General features: G+C 45.8%; 1 protein-coding gene across 2 annotated transcripts in view; it reads left to right on the top strand.

The window, feature by feature from the left end:
* Window positions 1-17,105, top strand: part of LOC137439734 (AT-rich interactive domain-containing protein 1A) — a 148,392-nt gene extending 131,287 nt beyond the window's left edge. For both annotated transcript variants that reach the window (XM_068135778.2, XM_068135779.2), the window contains exons 16-19: window positions 7,361-7,448; window positions 7,580-8,513; window positions 12,922-13,052; window positions 13,213-17,105. In XM_068135778.2, the coding sequence (XP_067991879.2) occupies window positions 7,361-7,448; window positions 7,580-8,513; window positions 12,922-13,052; window positions 13,213-15,204 (3,145 nt within the window). In that variant the 3' untranslated portion in view covers window positions 15,205-17,105. The remainder of the gene's footprint in view (window positions 1-7,360; window positions 7,449-7,579; window positions 8,514-12,921; window positions 13,053-13,212) is intronic.
* The last annotated feature ends 670 nt before the right edge of the window (window positions 17,106-17,775 follow it).

The raw sequence follows: 17,775 nt of genomic DNA, 5'->3' as shown, positions 1-17,775 counted from the left end.
TCGATCTTTTCGGAGAGACATAGTAAGAGTGTGAGATTTGTCAGGATTGAAAGACATGTTCCACTTGTTTGACCAGTCTGTGATTTTGTCCAGGTCTTCAGAGAGTGAGGAGGCAGCAGACTGCCGATCTGAGGGAAGAGGAATGGAGCGGCAGAGAGTGGAGTCATCAGCAAAGAGATAGAGAGGATTTTCGAGAGAGTCAGAGAGATCATTGATGAAGACCAGAAAAAGCACGGGGCCCAGAACACTGCCTTGGGGAACTCCAGCCTGAACAGGAAGAGGAGATGAGAGAAACCCATTCAGGGCCACACGTTGACGACGACTAGAGAGGAAGTCCGCCAGCCATGCGTGGAGATTTCCATGGATACCAAAGGAGGAGAGTTTGGTGAGCAGAGCGGGGTGCCAGACCGTGTCGAAGGCACGTGATATGTCGAGGGAGACAGCTCTAATTTCCTGTTTGGCATTGAGGACCTCCATCCATTGTTGAGACAGCAGAAGCAGCATGTCCAGAGTAGAGTGACCTGGTCTGAAACCAAATTGATGATCAGAGATCAAGCCATTGGAGAAGAGGAAAGATTTCATATCAGAAGCAATGATGGATTCCATGACTTTGCTGATAATTGGGAGAAGGCTGATTGGTCTGTAATTGCTAGGATCTGTTTTTGCACCTTTTTTGTGCAAAGCGGTGATGTTGGCTGATTTCCAAGCAGATGGCAGTTGACCTTGAGCAAAAGAGAGGGTGAAGAGAACAGAGAGAGGGTGAGATAGAGCAGCAGAGCAGGATTTTTGGACCCGTGGGCTGATGCCGTCGGGTCCAGTTGCAGAATCAGAGTCGAGGGTTGACAGAAACTTTTCCACCTTGTCAGGAGGAAAGGACACGGAGTCCAGGAGCAGCAGGGTACGACTGGGTATGGTGGGTACAGAGAGGGATGGGTTTGGGACACAAGATTTAGAGGCAAACACAGAGTTGAGGCATTCAGCTTTTTCACGTGCGGAGTCAGCTGTGTAGCCGTTTGAGGTAAGGGAGGGGATGGAGGGGGAACAAACACCAGAAACGGATTTGACCAGACGCCACCAGGATTTGGAAGAGGGAGACAGATAAGAGAGTTCGGTCTTGAGAACGGAGAGATATTGTTTCCTGGCTCTCCTGAGGGTGGACACACACTTGTTTCGGGCTTTGTGAAAGGAAATGAGATTTCCTTCCGTTGGATTTGCTTTCCAGGAGACGAAGGCAAGTTGTTTCTGGGCAACAGCCTCACCACAAGATTCCGTGTACCATGGACGGGAGGAAGGGTATGACAACTGAAGACGAGATGGGATAAATCTGTGCATGAGAGAGAGCAATTTACTTTGGAAGAATTCCCAGGATGAGTTGATGTCAGAGGTGGTAGAGATGGGAGACCAGTCCAGATGATTGATGGCTGCTTGAAGACCGTGCCAGTTGGCCTGAGTGAAATGCCAGACTCGTCGACGCTGAGCAGGCTCCCTGAGGATGGTCAGAGAGATGTCCACTTTAACAAGGACATGATCAGATGATCCGATCGGAGCAGAAGAAGAGCAGCAGACATTTTCAGGGAAGTTAGTCATAACCAAGTCCAGAAGAGAAGATGTTCCGTTGACTGAGATCCGGGTCGGGAAATTGACAGATTGTGTCAGTCCCAGTGAGTCGCAGAAGTCCTTTGCTGAGGAGCCATGGCTGGTGAGAGAGGTACCCACACCCAGCCAACTGGCATGATGACAGTTGAAATCACCACATATGAGGAAGAGAGAGTTGGGATGAGTAGATAGAAGTTGGTCCATATCATCAGACAGCGAGATGTAGATGGAGTCATCACTGTTTGGTGGACGGTACAACACACATATGAACAAGAGGTGGGAGCGAAGGGGAAGCCGTAGCCAGAGGTATTCCTGGGGGTGAGGTGGAGAGAGTGCAGTGCAGGGCGAGTGAGGAAGAGAGTTTTTGATAAAGATAGCAACCCCGCCTCCAGGACGAGGCTCAGGTCTATCATACCGGAGGAGGGAGTAGCCCGGGAGAGATACTATGGAATCAGAGACATCATAAAGGAGGAAAGTTTCTGTTAAGCAGATCACGTCTGGTTTGACAGAAGCAACCTGTATGGAGAGATCAGTTAAGTTTGAACGAAGGCCCCGGATGTTTGAGGTCCATACCGTTAATGAAGAGGAAGGGGGAGCATCAGATACAGAACAGGGGGGAGGAGGGGTAGGGTAAGATGTGGAAGAGGTGGAAGAGGTAGGGAGAGCTGTTGAAGGTGTGTCAGAGATTTCAGAATAGCTCGGAGAAAGGGAAGGATGGGGCGGACAAAAGGTTTGATGGTGATTGGGTGAGCCACAATGAGGTGTTATTTGAGGAGGGGGAAGAGCGAGGCAGAAGGTTGGGGGAGATTAATTGAGAAGAACGGCTTATGCAGTGTTAGCTTTAGCGGAAAAGTGTGAGGTGCGAATGCAAACGTCGCCCAGACGGGTAAAGAGGCCAATCATTGATAGCTCTTTCAGTCGTGATATTCTCCTTTGTGCATCTCAAGTTGACGAATTGGTGGTTCTTAGAGGGAAGATTGTAATGTCAGTAAATGGAGCTATGTTCCTGCGCTAGGGACCCCAAGCTCTTGTTCTCATGCCGCAGCCCCATGCTCAACTGGTCACAACGCAGTCTGCTCAGTGCTGCTCGGCCCATCTATAACACAGCTGGCTCCAGTGCAATGGGTTTTGGCAATAGCAGGCAGGTAGCTTCTCCTCGGGTGCCCAGCACATTCCAACGGCGACAAATGAGTCCAATGTCGCCTTTTATTCCTCCTTCAGGCGGGCAGAGATATGTGGGGAGCAGAGTTTGTGCAGGCGGAGTTCCTGGTTTCAGAGGTTGTGTTGCACCCATTGACCTGGCTGTAACTCGCAATAGCCACAAATGAGAGCACGGCAAAACCTCGTCCACTGTGCTCGAAGACGCCGCACCTCGAGCCGCAGTCGCTGCAGTTCATTCCCCATTCTTTCTGGCAGGCGCTCCTTGTCCCGCACTTGCAAACGTTCTGTGGGTGCTGTGTGAAAGATGCGAAAGAATAACTAAAAGGAGAGGAATTTGGAAATAATAATGGGTTTGTACCCGATAAGGGTGCGAAGAATGATTCGGTGGGAATTCGGGAAGCGAATGAAAGAAATGGAATGGCGGGTACGGCAAATGAACTATGGGAAGTGAAATGAACTGATAGAAAGAAGATTAAGAGTGAGAGAATTAGAGAGCAGGGGACATTTCTAACTGAACCCACAAAACGCATAAATTGTCCTGTTTTCCCTTTAGACAGCGGGTGGGAATCTATATATGCACATAAAATCGCGACATGATGAAACGTAAAACCAAATACTGCATTGGAGTCATCATAAGGAACCCGAATAAGCAAGGAGAAAAGATGGAGTCATCAGGAGGAACCTGAGTAGGATTCGGGTTTCAGCCGCTATTCCACAACCCTCAAACCCATAACTGATTCAAACTGATTCAAAATAATATCTGCTTCAAGGAAGTCCTACGTGCTTGTGGATGTTCTCTCCACGGGGCCGGTTTCATAACCGTCACAATATGTTTGTGAAATACAACATGCTGTCTTTTGTAAATCTTCCTCATTCTCACTGGCAAGTATCTCCGCCATGATATCGTCGGTGCTTTCAGCATAATACCTGTCCTTGGGGTCATCCTCTTCTCGTGTGTGCATCTCTCTTCCACTCCCCCCCTAAAGTTTATCCTTGAAGATGACGTCCTCACTGCCATATACATGCAATATATACTGCAATATAGTGCATTTGCGATGTAATACTTGGAGTGGGCCAGCAGGTCCTCCTGGATTTCTTGCTGTGCTTTGAGGTTTTATTTCCATATCACCATCACAACTCGTTTTGTCCAATTTATCCACTTGCTGTCTTTAATGTCTTTCAGCCATCCAAGTATTCCACTTCCTACATAGCCGTGACCTGTCTGCCTGACCAACAAGCCACTCGTCATATGGCCGAAGCTATCTGGTCAATCCGCAGGCGTTTATAGCCAGGTGTTTGTTCACGGTCTTCTTTTGGCGCTCGACAGATAGCAGGCGACAGCATCGGAAAACATCTCGTACTAATAGACTTCATCTTCCTGAAACCCTGTGGACATTTCTCCCACGCAGTGCAAAGCTAATGATCAGTCATGTTAGCGTTGAACCAGCTTTTCTCTTCCACATGGACTTAAACTCCTTTCATAAACTGCTATATTTTGGGGCACACTCAGTCTTACGATTGCGAACGTCAAAGGAAGTAAATTCTTGGCATCTCCAGCCACTGCTACACCACGATAAAATTATTGTTCTCTTTACCTCCACCACCGAAGGTGGGCAGAGCTTATGTTTACAATCAAGCATTCATTTTAGCACTAGCCTGGTTTCAATTCTCCTTGCTGTAAACAACATCTCTCGGCCCTATGCAAGATACGTATGAAGTTCTCTTTGACACCATGGTTTGCGAGGCGGTTTATCGTGCCTTATTGTTACGGAACCGGAGTACTGCACTCCCCTTATGGGTGGGTGGGGGGTGGGGGGGGGGTTAATCCCCCCTTCTATTTTCACTGGCCGTCTCCGCTCCTGACGCTACCCAGCTACCTCCGGAAAGGCAGGTGCGCAGCCCCGTTCGTACTGCGGACAGATGTTAATTGCCGAGCGGTTTTAGCAACCGCGGCATGAACTATTAACAAGGACTAGACCCGATCCTTGAACGTTGGCCAAATCGTGCCACAGGTTTTCAATGGGGAAAAGACAAAGACGAACGGATGTCAAGAAGAAGAAGAAGAACCAAGGTAGGAAATACGAATATGATTTATTTCTACCTATTATGTACACAATGAAAAGTAACCAAGGAGAAGGAAAGATAAGAAAATAAAGACAGAAAGGATGGAAGGACCAGAAGGACACAGTGCAATATTAACTTATACAAGCTTACTTATACCCAGGGACAAGACAAAAGACAGACTACAAGCACACTGACATGGGGGATGCTGACAGGAATGGCAGGAGGTGGATGGCTGGAGGGAGAGGAAGGTTCAGCTGGACGCTGGCTGGGGCTTGATCCCGCACGGGACATCAGCCTGGACCTCGACGGCCACCGATGCCACCGCAAACTGGTGGAGAGCATACAATACATCAACGCTTCAAGATCAATCCGCGGGCTCCCAGGGCATGCCTACCGGGTCGCTCACCGCAGTGCCGGTTGGCTGGCACGGGCTCTTTCGCTCCACCTTTGATGACGATTGGCGGCCAACGCCCTTCATATGGCTCCTCCCCCTGCTTCTCCGATCTGACCGCGTGCTCAATGGAGTCTTGCGGCGAAAAACACGGTCCCAAACATGGTTCCCGCGTAGCAGCGAGTCGAAGCTGCGTGGTGGAGTCAAAGCTGCGTGGTGGAGTCAAAGCTGCGTGGTGGAGTCAAAGCTGCGTGGTGGAGTCAAGCTCTTCTCTCTTGTGGGGGCGTTGTGTGATGGGCTCGCTCTCTGACGCATCTGCCGACTTCCAAAGATCTTCCTGCGCGTCTCTCTCAAAAGGCTTGCGCGCGCGCTTTTATAACGCGCTTCAAGATCAATCCGCGGGCTCCCAGGGCATGCCTACCGGGTCGCTCACCGCAGTGCCGGTTGGCTGGCACGGGCTCTTTCGCTCCACCTTTGATGACGATGGGCGGCCAACGCCCTTCATATGGCTCCTCCCCCTGCTTCTCCGATCTGACCGCGTGCTCAATGGAGTCTTGCGGCGAAAAACACGGTCCCAAAGCAGCAGCGGCGAATGCAGAAAACCGCACGCAGAAAACCGCCCAATGCAGTTGGCAATGGTTGACAAAAGGGGAATTGGAAGGGAATCTACCTTATTTGAATTCGGTGCAATGGAGTGTCAATTAATGGAAGACAAAGCCTTAAACTAATACACAGAATAAGGAGATAACTACCAAAAAAGGAAATCTATGATTTGCTACGTGATTGTATATGGAATAACTAAGGGGATGACCTTTGACCTTTATACACAACCTGGAGGGTGATATTTACACAAAGAAAACACAATTCTCATATCCACAACAGTATGTATGTTCCAACACTAAATATGGCTTTCACCGGAAACTCTTTTACAACTTTAATTATGCAATTTGCAAACCAGTTGACATCTCCAGCTGTTGATGTTTTTTCGGGCCAATTGATCTCAACTGAACCGAGAGCACGAGTTTTATACCTCCGTGGCTGAAGACTTGGGGGCATAATGTTTTCGGGTTTTCCGTGCATCCACTATCGTTTTTTTTTTTTTTTGTTACCACATTATGTTGTGAACCACAGAAGGGATTTTAACCAAATTTGGCACAAGCATGGACTATATAACCAAATCACCCAAGACTGCACCAATGAGTAGGATACACATCATTCACGAATCCACAAGATATCCAACAAAACATTTGGCCAATAAATTCTCTTCACATCACAAATAAATTCACAATTAAATTTGGCCAACACATCATTCACGAATCCACAAGATATCCAACAAAACATTTGGCCAATAAATTATTGTCTTCCTCAATTTTGTGGAAATATATTTGACCTGCTAAAAAAAAATTCTGATTGTTTATCCACCTATTTGTGCAACTTTCATTTATTTTGTTGAATTGCTTCATGGTTGTAGATTTGTTACCTCCACCACCAAAGGTGGATGGAGGTTATGTTTTCACCCCTGTCTGTTTGTCTTTCCATTTCCTGTGAACATATTATCTCAAAAAGTTGTGGACGGATTCGGACGAAATTTGGCAGAGATGTAGCATATGTGACAAGGACGAAATGATTCGATTTTGGTGAAGATCTGGATTCGGATCCGGCTACTATAATTTTTTAAGTGATTCTTCACCATTGGGAGATAGGGACAAAAACGATACATAGCAGAATATCTCAAAAAGTAGGAGACGGATTTGGACGAAACTTGGTGGACATGTTGGGTGTCTGACAAGGACGATTCGATTCGATTTTGGTGAAGATCTGAATATGGATTCGGTTATGATAATGTTTTTTAAAAGTGATTCTTCACCATTGGAGGATGGGGCCAAAAACGATACATAGCAGGATATCTCAAAAAGTTATGGATGGATTTGGACGAAAGTTGTTGGACAGGTTGTGTGTGTGACAAGGAGGAATTGATTCAATTTTGGTGAAGATCCAGATCCGGATCCAGCTCGTAGAATTTTTAAAGTGATTCTTCACCATTGAGCGATGTTGCCAACCAGGCGGATGTATGCTCTCTACTGAGTGCCGTGCTAGTTTTGTTTTTGTTGGTCTTTTTACATGTTCCATTTGCATGTTGCTTCCCAGGCCAAACCAGCAGTACTCTACTGTTCCTGGACATCCCCATGGCCCTCCAGCCTACCCACCTGGCCAACAAGCACCCTTCATGCAACAGGTAGGTTCACCTACTAATTGGCTTTGCTGATGCAACTCTACTATCACCAATTTACCAAATTACATTTTGCTGCTTTACTCCAACTTCCACTCCTTCCCTCCCTCTCCGTGCCCATAACCTTCCTACCATAGAGCCAGCCCTATAAGCGCCCATCCGAAGTAATTACTGCTGGACCTCCTGCAAAGCAACAAGAGGTAGAGTCTGTGCACAGTTCTGCCCAGCCTTTGCTTCCACCTGAAGCCAGTTACAGCAGAGGCTATGGTAGTGGAGATCAGCGGGCTGGACCAAACGCCTACAACCAACCTTACTCCCGAACGTCAACTGCCTTGTCTCAAGGTCCAGCTCCCTTTCAACAGGGTTCTTCACCAATGGTGAACAACCAACTGCCAAGGAGTGCAGGTGGCCCGACGGCACAGGATCCCGTTATTGCCGGCAAAGAGCAACCAGGCACGTTGCAGGTGTCTGCCACTGGCTTGAAGCCTCCCATTGCTACTCCACCGGCTGGTTCTGTCACTTTGGGACAAGGACCCGGCCATATGCCCGGCCATGGTATAGCTGGACCGCAAGAAGCCGGGCAGCCGGGGATGTGGCACAGCCGCCCTGATGGACCATATCCATATGGTGGCCGTCAAGGCTTGCAGTCACAGGGTGCACAACCACTCCCTCCTCCCAACCTCTCATATCCCGGGGGTCGAATGGATGATGTAGGCCCAGAGCAGAATGGTGGAGCCACTTGGTACTCACGGCAGCCTACTCCAGGGCCATACCCACGTCCTTCAAGCCAACCATGTTACCCACATTCCTCGATGGCATCTCCTTTGCCAGCACATCCCGGCCCTGCCTTTCAGCGGGCGCTTTCACCAAGCCGTTCAGCTTACCCGGCACCACAACCTCCCCCCACGGCCCGGGTCATGCAGAAAGCTGGACCTCCTGTGCCAGCTTCACAACTCGGGGGTCCGCAAGGGGTGCCCACCGTACGTCGGGAGCTTGTTTTTCCACCGCGTTCGGTGGAAGCCACGCAGCCGGTGTACAAGCCTCGTCGCAAGCTTATGGGGAAAGATATTGGTACAGCCACACATCACACAAAACAATGCTGTCACATTTGCTTTGTGAGGTTGATGTTGAATTGATAAAAGTTAAACACAACTAAAATAAAAAACGTTGAGAAGTACCATACTAGATATGATTATTTAATTTTCCAATTTTAATTTTGTCCAACCAGCCATTAGGACAGATAACAATTTAAACTATCCTCTGTCAAGCTTCTCCTTGAAGTGACGGTTTAAGTGACATTTGTAAGACACATGACTTGGATCAGTAAAAAACAATCTTCACTTAAACAAGAATTTGTGAACAAATTGCAGAAAGAAACCACCAAAACGTGATAATAACAGAAAGACCTAGAAAGCAGAAATGTATAGGTTTCTCGACATGTATGAGTCTCCTTGAGGGGATGGGGGAGAGGTTTCTGCTTAGGAGCCAAGAGAAGAAAATGCAGGAACAGCAAGACTGTAAATGAGGTGGCAGAAGACTTGGGCCATCAATCTGTAAAACCTTGAGCAAGGAGCAGAGCCTGTGGCTTTTGGCTTTCAGTCAAGAGATACATTCTTCATCAAAATGGCCTTAGATCATACTGTACTACCTCCAAGCAGTAAAAATGGGAAGCCATGGCACCTGCCCAAAGTGGGCTTCAATATCCCATGGTGCTTTTACACATAAATGAGCTGATCACATGTTAGAAAGTTGTCGTGACATTTGTCAGCTCATCTGCTTCCTTGAAGGACACTTGAATTGCAGTCTTTTACTGTCGTCTTCTTTGAAAAAAAAAAAAAAAAAGATCCTTCCGTCTGATGATGGTGTGAAGTGAATTGCACTCACCAAAACAGCCCGACTACTGCTACTACTAAAACCACCTTTAGAGGCCATTTTTCCCCGCAAAACGGGGGTTGGCCTTTTTCGGGCACCGTGGTTGTTGTTGTTTTTTGGTCCCCTTTTTGAAGCAATGTTTTGCGGCCGGATGCCCTTCCTGCCGCCAACCCTGTTTGTCGCCTTTTACGACAACCAGGGAATTACCAGTGAACTGGTACTCAATTAGCCGACCTCGGAAGGATGACAGGCTGAGTCAACCCCCCTGGCGTTAATTCAGCGATCGACCGGGCTTCGAACCCAGGATCCTAGGATCCTAAGCTGGCACCCTAGCCGCTAAGCCAACGCCAGGCTAACTACTACTATTAGTACTACTACTACTGCTACTACTACTACTACTACTGCTACTACTACTGCTACTACTATTAATTGCTACTACTACTACTACTACCACTACTACTACTACTACTATTGCTACTATTACTACTACTACTATTAATTATGAGTACTACTACTACTATTAATTACTATTACTACTACTACTACTACTACTACTACTACTACTACTACTACTACTACTACTACTACTACTACTACTACTACTACTATTACTACTACTACTATATTACTATTACTACTACTACTATTGCTACTACTATTGCTACTACTATTACTACTACTACTACTACTACTACTACTACTACTACTACTACTACTACTACTACTACTACTACTACTATTCCTACTATTCCTACTACTACTACTACTACTACTACTACTACTACTACTACTACTACTATTACTACTACTACTACTACTACTACTACTACTACTACTACTACTATTCCTACTACTACTACTACTACTACTACTACTACTACTACTACTACTACTACTACTATCACTACTACTACTATTACTACTACTACTACTACTACTACTACTACTACTACTACTATCACTACTACTACTATTACTACTACTATTACTACTATTATTACTACTACTACTATTATTACTACTGCTATTATTACTACTGCTATTATTACTACTACTATTATTACCCTCGCCAGAGGAGAGGGTATTGCATTTGAGTCCGTTTGATTGTCTGTCTGTCTGTTTGTTTGTCCGCACAGAATAAATATGATTTTCTCTGCAACCTTTGGTCCGATTGACAGGAAATTTTCACCATAGGTGCAACTCCACCTGTAGAATTTTTAAATGATAATTATGATGTCATAGGTCATGTGTTTCGGCCGCCATCTTGGAAAAACCGAAAAACTTTGCACCTCTATATCTCCGAAAGTACTGAATAGAAAAAATTGAGACGTGGCTCATTGTAAAGAACTCTCCATGGGGAATAAAATATGTTAATGATGGTCATAGGTGCCTCCATTATGACGTCATAATTCGACAAGTACAAAACTTCATCTGATCAAGATGACATTTCTTGAGCATAATCTTGGAATAAATTAGTTTAGAAAAAAAAAATGACATCGGTCACGTGGTTCGGCTGCCATATTTGATTTAACACAAAAGCCTTAAAAACCACTGAAAATACATCCTGGCAAGGGTTTGCAATCTCTGATTGCTCTTTTTAGCCGCGTCGCAGACGCTGCTAATAGAGTGCCCTCTGCTGTTGTTGTTGTTCTTCTTCTTCTTCTTGTTCTTGTTCTTGCAGAGAAGACAAAACCTCAAGGCTCCACCCATTCTGGGAACCATAGTTCCACCCATTTTGGGAGAGGCTTCATATAAACAAATATCCACCATTTTATTAACTCGCATAGCTTTGAGGCCTGTTTTGTAGGCCCGTGGTGTCTTCCTCTCTCACACAGTTTTATTTCAAATCAAATTCGATATATCATTCCATTTTTCACAGTCGCTAACATAGTTTTAGACTCGGTTGAAAAAAAACGGGAAGAAAATCCGATGAAAGTTGCCCTTTATAGAACGAAATGAATTCTCAAAGGCCTGTAACTTCAAGTCCGTTGAGATATATATTTTTTAAATCACGGCATTGTCAGTCATACACCGCCCGAAATAAGAGACGGGAAAATGCCGAGATATATATATTTTGTTTAAATCGCGGCATGGTCAGTCATACACCGCCCGAAATAACAGACGGGAAAATGCCGAGATATATTAAAAATTCGTCCATTTGATGACAATCGTCACGATGAAATATTTAATTTATACGTCGTCACAATAATGTGGAGAGAGGAGCATAGCTTCGTTCACGTGTCGCGACACGAGAAATTGCCGAGATATATTTTTTTACAATCACGGCATGGTCAGTCATACACCGCCTGAAATAACAGGCGGGAAAATGCCGAGATATATTTAGAATTCGTCGCCACACACGGGAAATTGCCGAGATATATTTTCACTTTGCACAAAAATAACATCAAGTAATCGAATCAATAGGAATGTCCTGTGCCTATAACATCGACGTTATAGGCACAGCTGCATCTAGGCATTGTGTAACATCGACGCGGGTTTTGTTTTAATTAAAACTTTTTGTACTTGTTCTTGTTACTACTGCTATTATTACTACTACTATTATTACTACTATTACTATTACTACTACCACCCACCACTCTAACTACATGGCTACTCTATTGGTCTCAAGTAATCCCACCTTTATGTGTGGTCTGCCACGGTTCTTGGAGATTGTACGCTTGACCCAAGTCTTTCACGAATTGACTGGACAGTCTTGACATTCAACTTGATTTACTGGGATTTGGAATTTTCCCACGCTGTTGGCAATAATTTGCCTACTCTTTGCGAAATATACCGTGGGATCTTTAATGTCCACCAGCTATTATTGGTAGCCAGGGTCCCAAGCTTGTCGTGGATCCACGGGATGGCACACCCTACGTGCGTAACACCAATCTGACATTTTACGGTTGGACAAGGAATAAAACCCTGGTGGCTAGACACCTTAAAGGGAAGTGTAATACAGCTGTACACCATCCTGTTGGATTATATTTACCAGAACAGCTTATAGCTTTGCATTTTCGTAGTGAGTTGAAATGCCACATTGTGATGGTGATGCCCTAATTTTTTTCTAAACTGTTGAAGACCTCAATTAACGACGAGCTTTGCTGATCACATGAGCTGAGGGTGTTGATAAATGTGATGTGGCATTTCTGTCACTGAAAATTGAGCTGGCATTTCACCATTGTTTAATTATCCCCATGCTTTTTACAATGAAACTTTGTATATGCAATCAACGTTGGGGGAGGCATGAAATATGTAACATTGTTTTTGGATTTGAACCTGGGTCCTTGTCCCATGTGGTAGTCACATGGGTCAAAACAGAAGTTAAAAAAAACAACTTGATATTTGATCATTCCTGGTGGATGTTTTTGCCATATTTCAATTTTGTGTGAAGCGTGGGGATTTGCCATCGACTTCGCTCAGTGGTGTTGGCAAAAGAATGGTGTATTTGTTTCCACCTCTCTCCCCTAAATTTTATCCCCCATCTTTCTTTCTGGATTTTGGCAGTGAGGCCTAATTTGATATACCTTGCTTTAACTGTCAATGTAAGGAGTAAAGGATGATTACTGATGCTGTAAAGTGCTTGACAGTAAAACTGTAATTTCAGGTTGTTCAGATGCTTGGCGGGTAATGATGGCTCTGAAATCTGGCTTGTTGGCTGAAAGCACGTGGGCGCTGGACACGATCAACGTTCTTCTCCATGATGACACCACAGTGGCGAACTTTAATCTCAGCCAGGTGTGTGGCCAAGTTGTATTTTTTTTCATTATCATTATTGTGTGTGTAAAGTCTAGGCTCATGGAAGAGATGTCTGAGTAAGTGTGAATGTGGCCATTCTAGTGAAACATTGAAGTCTGGCAGGTTTAAGGTACATGATGTATTTGGTGATATTTTCCAGCTACCTGGATTTTTGGAGCTGCTGGTGGATTACTTCCGACGCTGCCTCATTGACGTGTTTGATGTGTTGCACGAGTTTGAGACTCCAGAGCCAGCACTTGCATTGCTGCGTGAATCTTGTACGATCTCCAATGACTCGACAGAACCAACAGAAAGCCAGCCCAATGGAAAAGAAGACGAGAACGAGGTGAAAGCTTCAGGGGCAAATTGCTCACATCCGAAGGATGCCGGTGATTTAAGAGCTGAAAATTTCTCGGTTCTTGAGGAAAAAGCCTCTGGTTCAGAAGAAGGTGATGAGAGCACAAAAAGTGAAGGATCAGAGAGTGAAGGCCAGTTTCGGCAAGCAAGTCACTATGACCGGTTGCCACTGCGAATGGTAGAGAAGCAAGGAGAATACTTGACAGATCCGCCGGATGAGCCAGAGACGTCACTCGAGGCTGGAAGGCTGCTACGTCAGCTCGGTGGAGGTGATACGACGGCACACATCCAGACGTTGTTTGAAGGGAAGGACTGGGAAGGGGAGCTGTGTTGTGGAACAGTGAGGCCAGGCAATGAGAAGAAATGGCTGCCCAATCGTGCTTACAGTGTAACAGCAATGGTGGATGATGTGTTATGCATGAAATCTTTGAGTGAAAGTCTTTTGCGATATTTGGCAGATAATGGTGCAGGCTTAGAGAGAAGCTGCCCAGAACAAGCTGAGCCACTGTTTGTGCCACCAGCTGGGAAAAAGGTGGTCATCCTGGAGGACGAGGCAGTAATAGGAGCAGACTTGCCTCTGTGTACCCGCAAATCCTGGCAGGAAGCTCTGGCCCGTCGATGTCTTTGCATCTCTAACATCATTCGCAGCTTGTCATTTGTTCCGGGAAACGACTATGAACTCTCACGGAACCCAGGCCTCCTTTTGGTACTTGGAAAGCTTCTTCTGCTGCACCACCGGCATATGGAAAGACGTGATCCCACACCAATCACAAAGCCATTCACCTGTGCGAGCACCCCAGTACCAACACCATCCCCATTGGCTGGGGAAGTGAAATCTGGGGAGACATTAACGTCGAGAGAGAATGTTACTGACCTGAAGGATGGAGGGGATGGTGAGAGGTTAAGTGTGGGAGATGTGCCCATTGGATCATGTGGCAGTTCAACAGAAATTGGAGAAGCAGAAGATGATGTCCATGCTCCACCCGATGAGGAAGCAAAGCAAATTGAAACTGAGAAATTGAAAGAAGTAGACAACAGAAAATTGTCCCTACATGCACAGGCACCAGCTTCAATAGGTGCGGAGGTTCGGGCGTCCTGGTGGTGGGACTCTCTACAAAACTTGCGGGAAAATGCTTTTGTGACACTAGCAAATATCTGTGGTCAGCTCGACCTTTCAGCTTATCCAGAAAGTCTGGTTTTGCCTCTACTCGATGGCTTGCTCCACTGGGCTGTGTGCCCGTCTTCTGAAGCACGAGATCCCTTTCCAGGTGCAAGCCCGACTTCTCCTCTCAGCCCCCAGCGCCTTGTCCTGGAGTCCCTTTCAAAGCTGAGCACGCAGGATGGGAATGTGGACCTTGTGCTGGCGACACCACCATTTGGGCGTGTCTGGCGTCTCTGTGGTGCACTCGTCGGACTTGTGAGTGACCGGAGGAACCAGGTACCACGAGAGATGGCTCTAGCCCTGCTTGCAAACCTTGCGCAAGCAGAAGCCGTAGCAGCACGTGCAGTGGCGCTCCAGCGAGGGGCAGTTGCGGCCGTTTTGGGATTTTTGGAAGACTGCCTGTTGGCAGTGATTGCCCAGCAGAACCCTCATGCACCGCCACCACCATTACACCATCCCAGCCCTGACATGATGCGACGCGCGGCCACAGCATTGCTTGCAATGGCCCGGCTCAAAGAAAACCGGCCACTGTTTGTGCTGCAACAAGGGCGTCTCCTAGACATTGCCATGTCCCAGGCTCTCCATCCCGCCGTTGCGCCTATTTTGGGCGAGATCCTTTATCGCATCGCCTAGCCTCTTGTGCTACCCCACTCCCTTGCCAACCTTTGTGCACACCATTTGATGTTTTACTTTGTGATCGTTTTGAACCTACCATGGTGCAAGGTTACACCTCAATCCAAATACAGCTGACAATTTTTATTTTAATGTGCTGTGGATCATGGTCTGCCTCGATGCCATCCACAGATGTCAACATCTAAGCTTTGTTGAGTCAGGGACTAAAGCTGCACTCATCATTGTGGAAAACTCCTGTAATGTGGCTTGGCATTATTAATGGAGCAGAACACAAAAATACCACTGAAGGATGGTACAAAAGATATCCATCCACCGATCAGTTTATCAGCTTTGTGTTTGTCCATTCTGCCAATTAGTGTTTTAGACATAGAGTGCTCAATTAGGCTTGAGAGGTGCGGGGTATGACTGAAGGTTGCTGTCGCCACTGATGCCATCATTTCCCTCACCCTTGGGCCGCCAAACGTCGCGGCTGTATATTTTAACCAAAGCTGTTCGTTTTTGACGCCTTTGTGTCCCTCCGGCTGCGTCACACCCGGTGCGACATGCATGTCTTGTTGCTGATCTGTAGTGTTAGGACACATCATTTGGCAATATTGTTTGTTAGCTGTGACTCTTTATATAATACATGGCAGATTTTTGTTGTCGTTGTTGTTGTTTAATATCACGCCCACATGCACTCACCGATTCGCTTTCAAGCGCACGTTTTGTGTATCCCGTGGTTTTGTTTTGAGTGTATCGCTTTTTCTACTGAGCTGAGACCTGCTACTGAGCAAGGAAAACTTGAATATTTCTTCATTCGTGGATTGAAAATGGATCCTTGCTGCTCTGGAGGCTCTGAATGCCGTGTTCTGATGGTATGGTCTGGGCAATTTCAGCAGGAATCACTGTGGATGGGGCTTGTTGGGAGTCTGGGGGGAAGGTGGGGGGAGCTGGGAGGGTGGAGGTCTTTTGGTCGATAGTGAGGGGAGTTGACATGTTATTTAGAGTGGGGGAGGGTTGAAGGAAAGAGGGCGGGGCAAAGCGGAGGTTGTGGGCGGTGACAAACATGAGGAAGTAGTCTGTGTGTATTTTCATGTTTTAGTATTTACGCAGTAGAGTTGGTAAATATGTAAAAACCAAAAAGGTATGGCGTGTGAAAAATGAATGTTTAAACACGGCCTCACTGTCAGTAACAAAATGCAACAATAATGGGTATTTAACGGGTAGATGAGAGAAGTTGGAGATAAATTTTCTTTGGCGTCTTTTATTTTTGTTTTTGTTTTTTTTTGTGTAATTTTTTTTATTTTTGTGGATTCCTTGTCGCCTGAAGTACACATTCTCGCAGAAGCGTACCTGTCTGTTAACCTCGGTCTGCAGTCCTTGGTCCTTCAAACATTCTTGAGTTCTGTATTTTTCTACGGCTGACGCACTGATGTAAATAGAGACATGTATATGACACACAAATCCGGCGGGTTTCTTCGTCCTATCCTCCCTCGTTCTGTAGACGGCGGGTTCTAGCCAGCCGGTGACAGGTAGCAGTAGCTTTTAGATGTTTTATTTTTGCTGTATTTTACATGGGCGGATTGGAGTATTAATTAATAAGATGGCAACCCCTTTGAGTTTAAACAAAATAAAAAAATGGCAGGCTTGCTTTCTCCCTGCAAGAGAATCGAGGTGTGTACCCAGTTTTCTTCACTAATGGTCACATTTCTGTGATTTTTAATTTACTCGTTTGTACTTTGGATGATGGAGGCGAGGGGGGGTGGGGGGGAGTGCGGGAAGGAGGGAGGGAAGGGATGTAAACTTGTTTCCTACTAGCTTATTTGAGTGGCATTTACTCAGAATGAACTTTATACTGTATGTCTGATGGTGAAAATAAATGTACATTAAGTCACAAAGTCTTGATTAAAAAACAAACGGAGCACTGTGCATAATTTTTTCTGTAAATTTGTAGGACGAGTCTGTGTGGCTCTCATGGGGGAAATGTAGTGTGGCGATAACATTGAACGAAAATGTATGATTTAAAAAAAAAAAACAATGCAAATCTCGACTCGTTTTCAACAAAGATTGCTTTTTGGTGAAGAGGAAGGAACCTTTTGTGTTTCCCTGTAATACTATTTTGACATTCACTTCATTATCTCCACCAATGAAGGTGGACGAAGGTTATGTTTTCACCCTTGTTTGTTTGTCTGCTTGTCTGTCTGTGAGCAGGATTTCTTGAAAAGTTATGGAGGGATTCAGATAGAACTTGGTGGACAGGTTGGGTGTGTGACGAGGACAAATCGATTCGATTTTGGTGAAGATCTGGATATGATAATTTTAAGAGATTCTTCATCACCGAGAGATACTGCCAAAAGTGATACATAGCATGATACTTCAAAAAGGTTTGTACGAGTTATGACAAAACCTGATGGATGAGTTGGATAGATGACACGAACAAGCCGATTAGATTTTGGTTCAGGTCCGAATCCGGATCCGGCTTATCAGTGGGATACAAAACGTAACCTCTTCAGCCTGGTGGAGGTATGCACCCTACCAAGTACCCTTCTGTGTTATGAATGCCTTTCCTACCAATTGTGATCATATGAAACC

This window comes from Myxine glutinosa, chromosome 14, assembly GCF_964187855.1.
Source record: "Myxine glutinosa chromosome 14, kmMyxGlut1.1, whole genome shotgun sequence".
Taxonomy (NCBI): Eukaryota; Metazoa; Chordata; class Myxini; order Myxiniformes; family Myxinidae; genus Myxine; species Myxine glutinosa.
The sequence above is the reverse complement of the archived record's forward strand: the minus strand, read 5'-3'. Positions and strand labels throughout refer to the sequence as shown.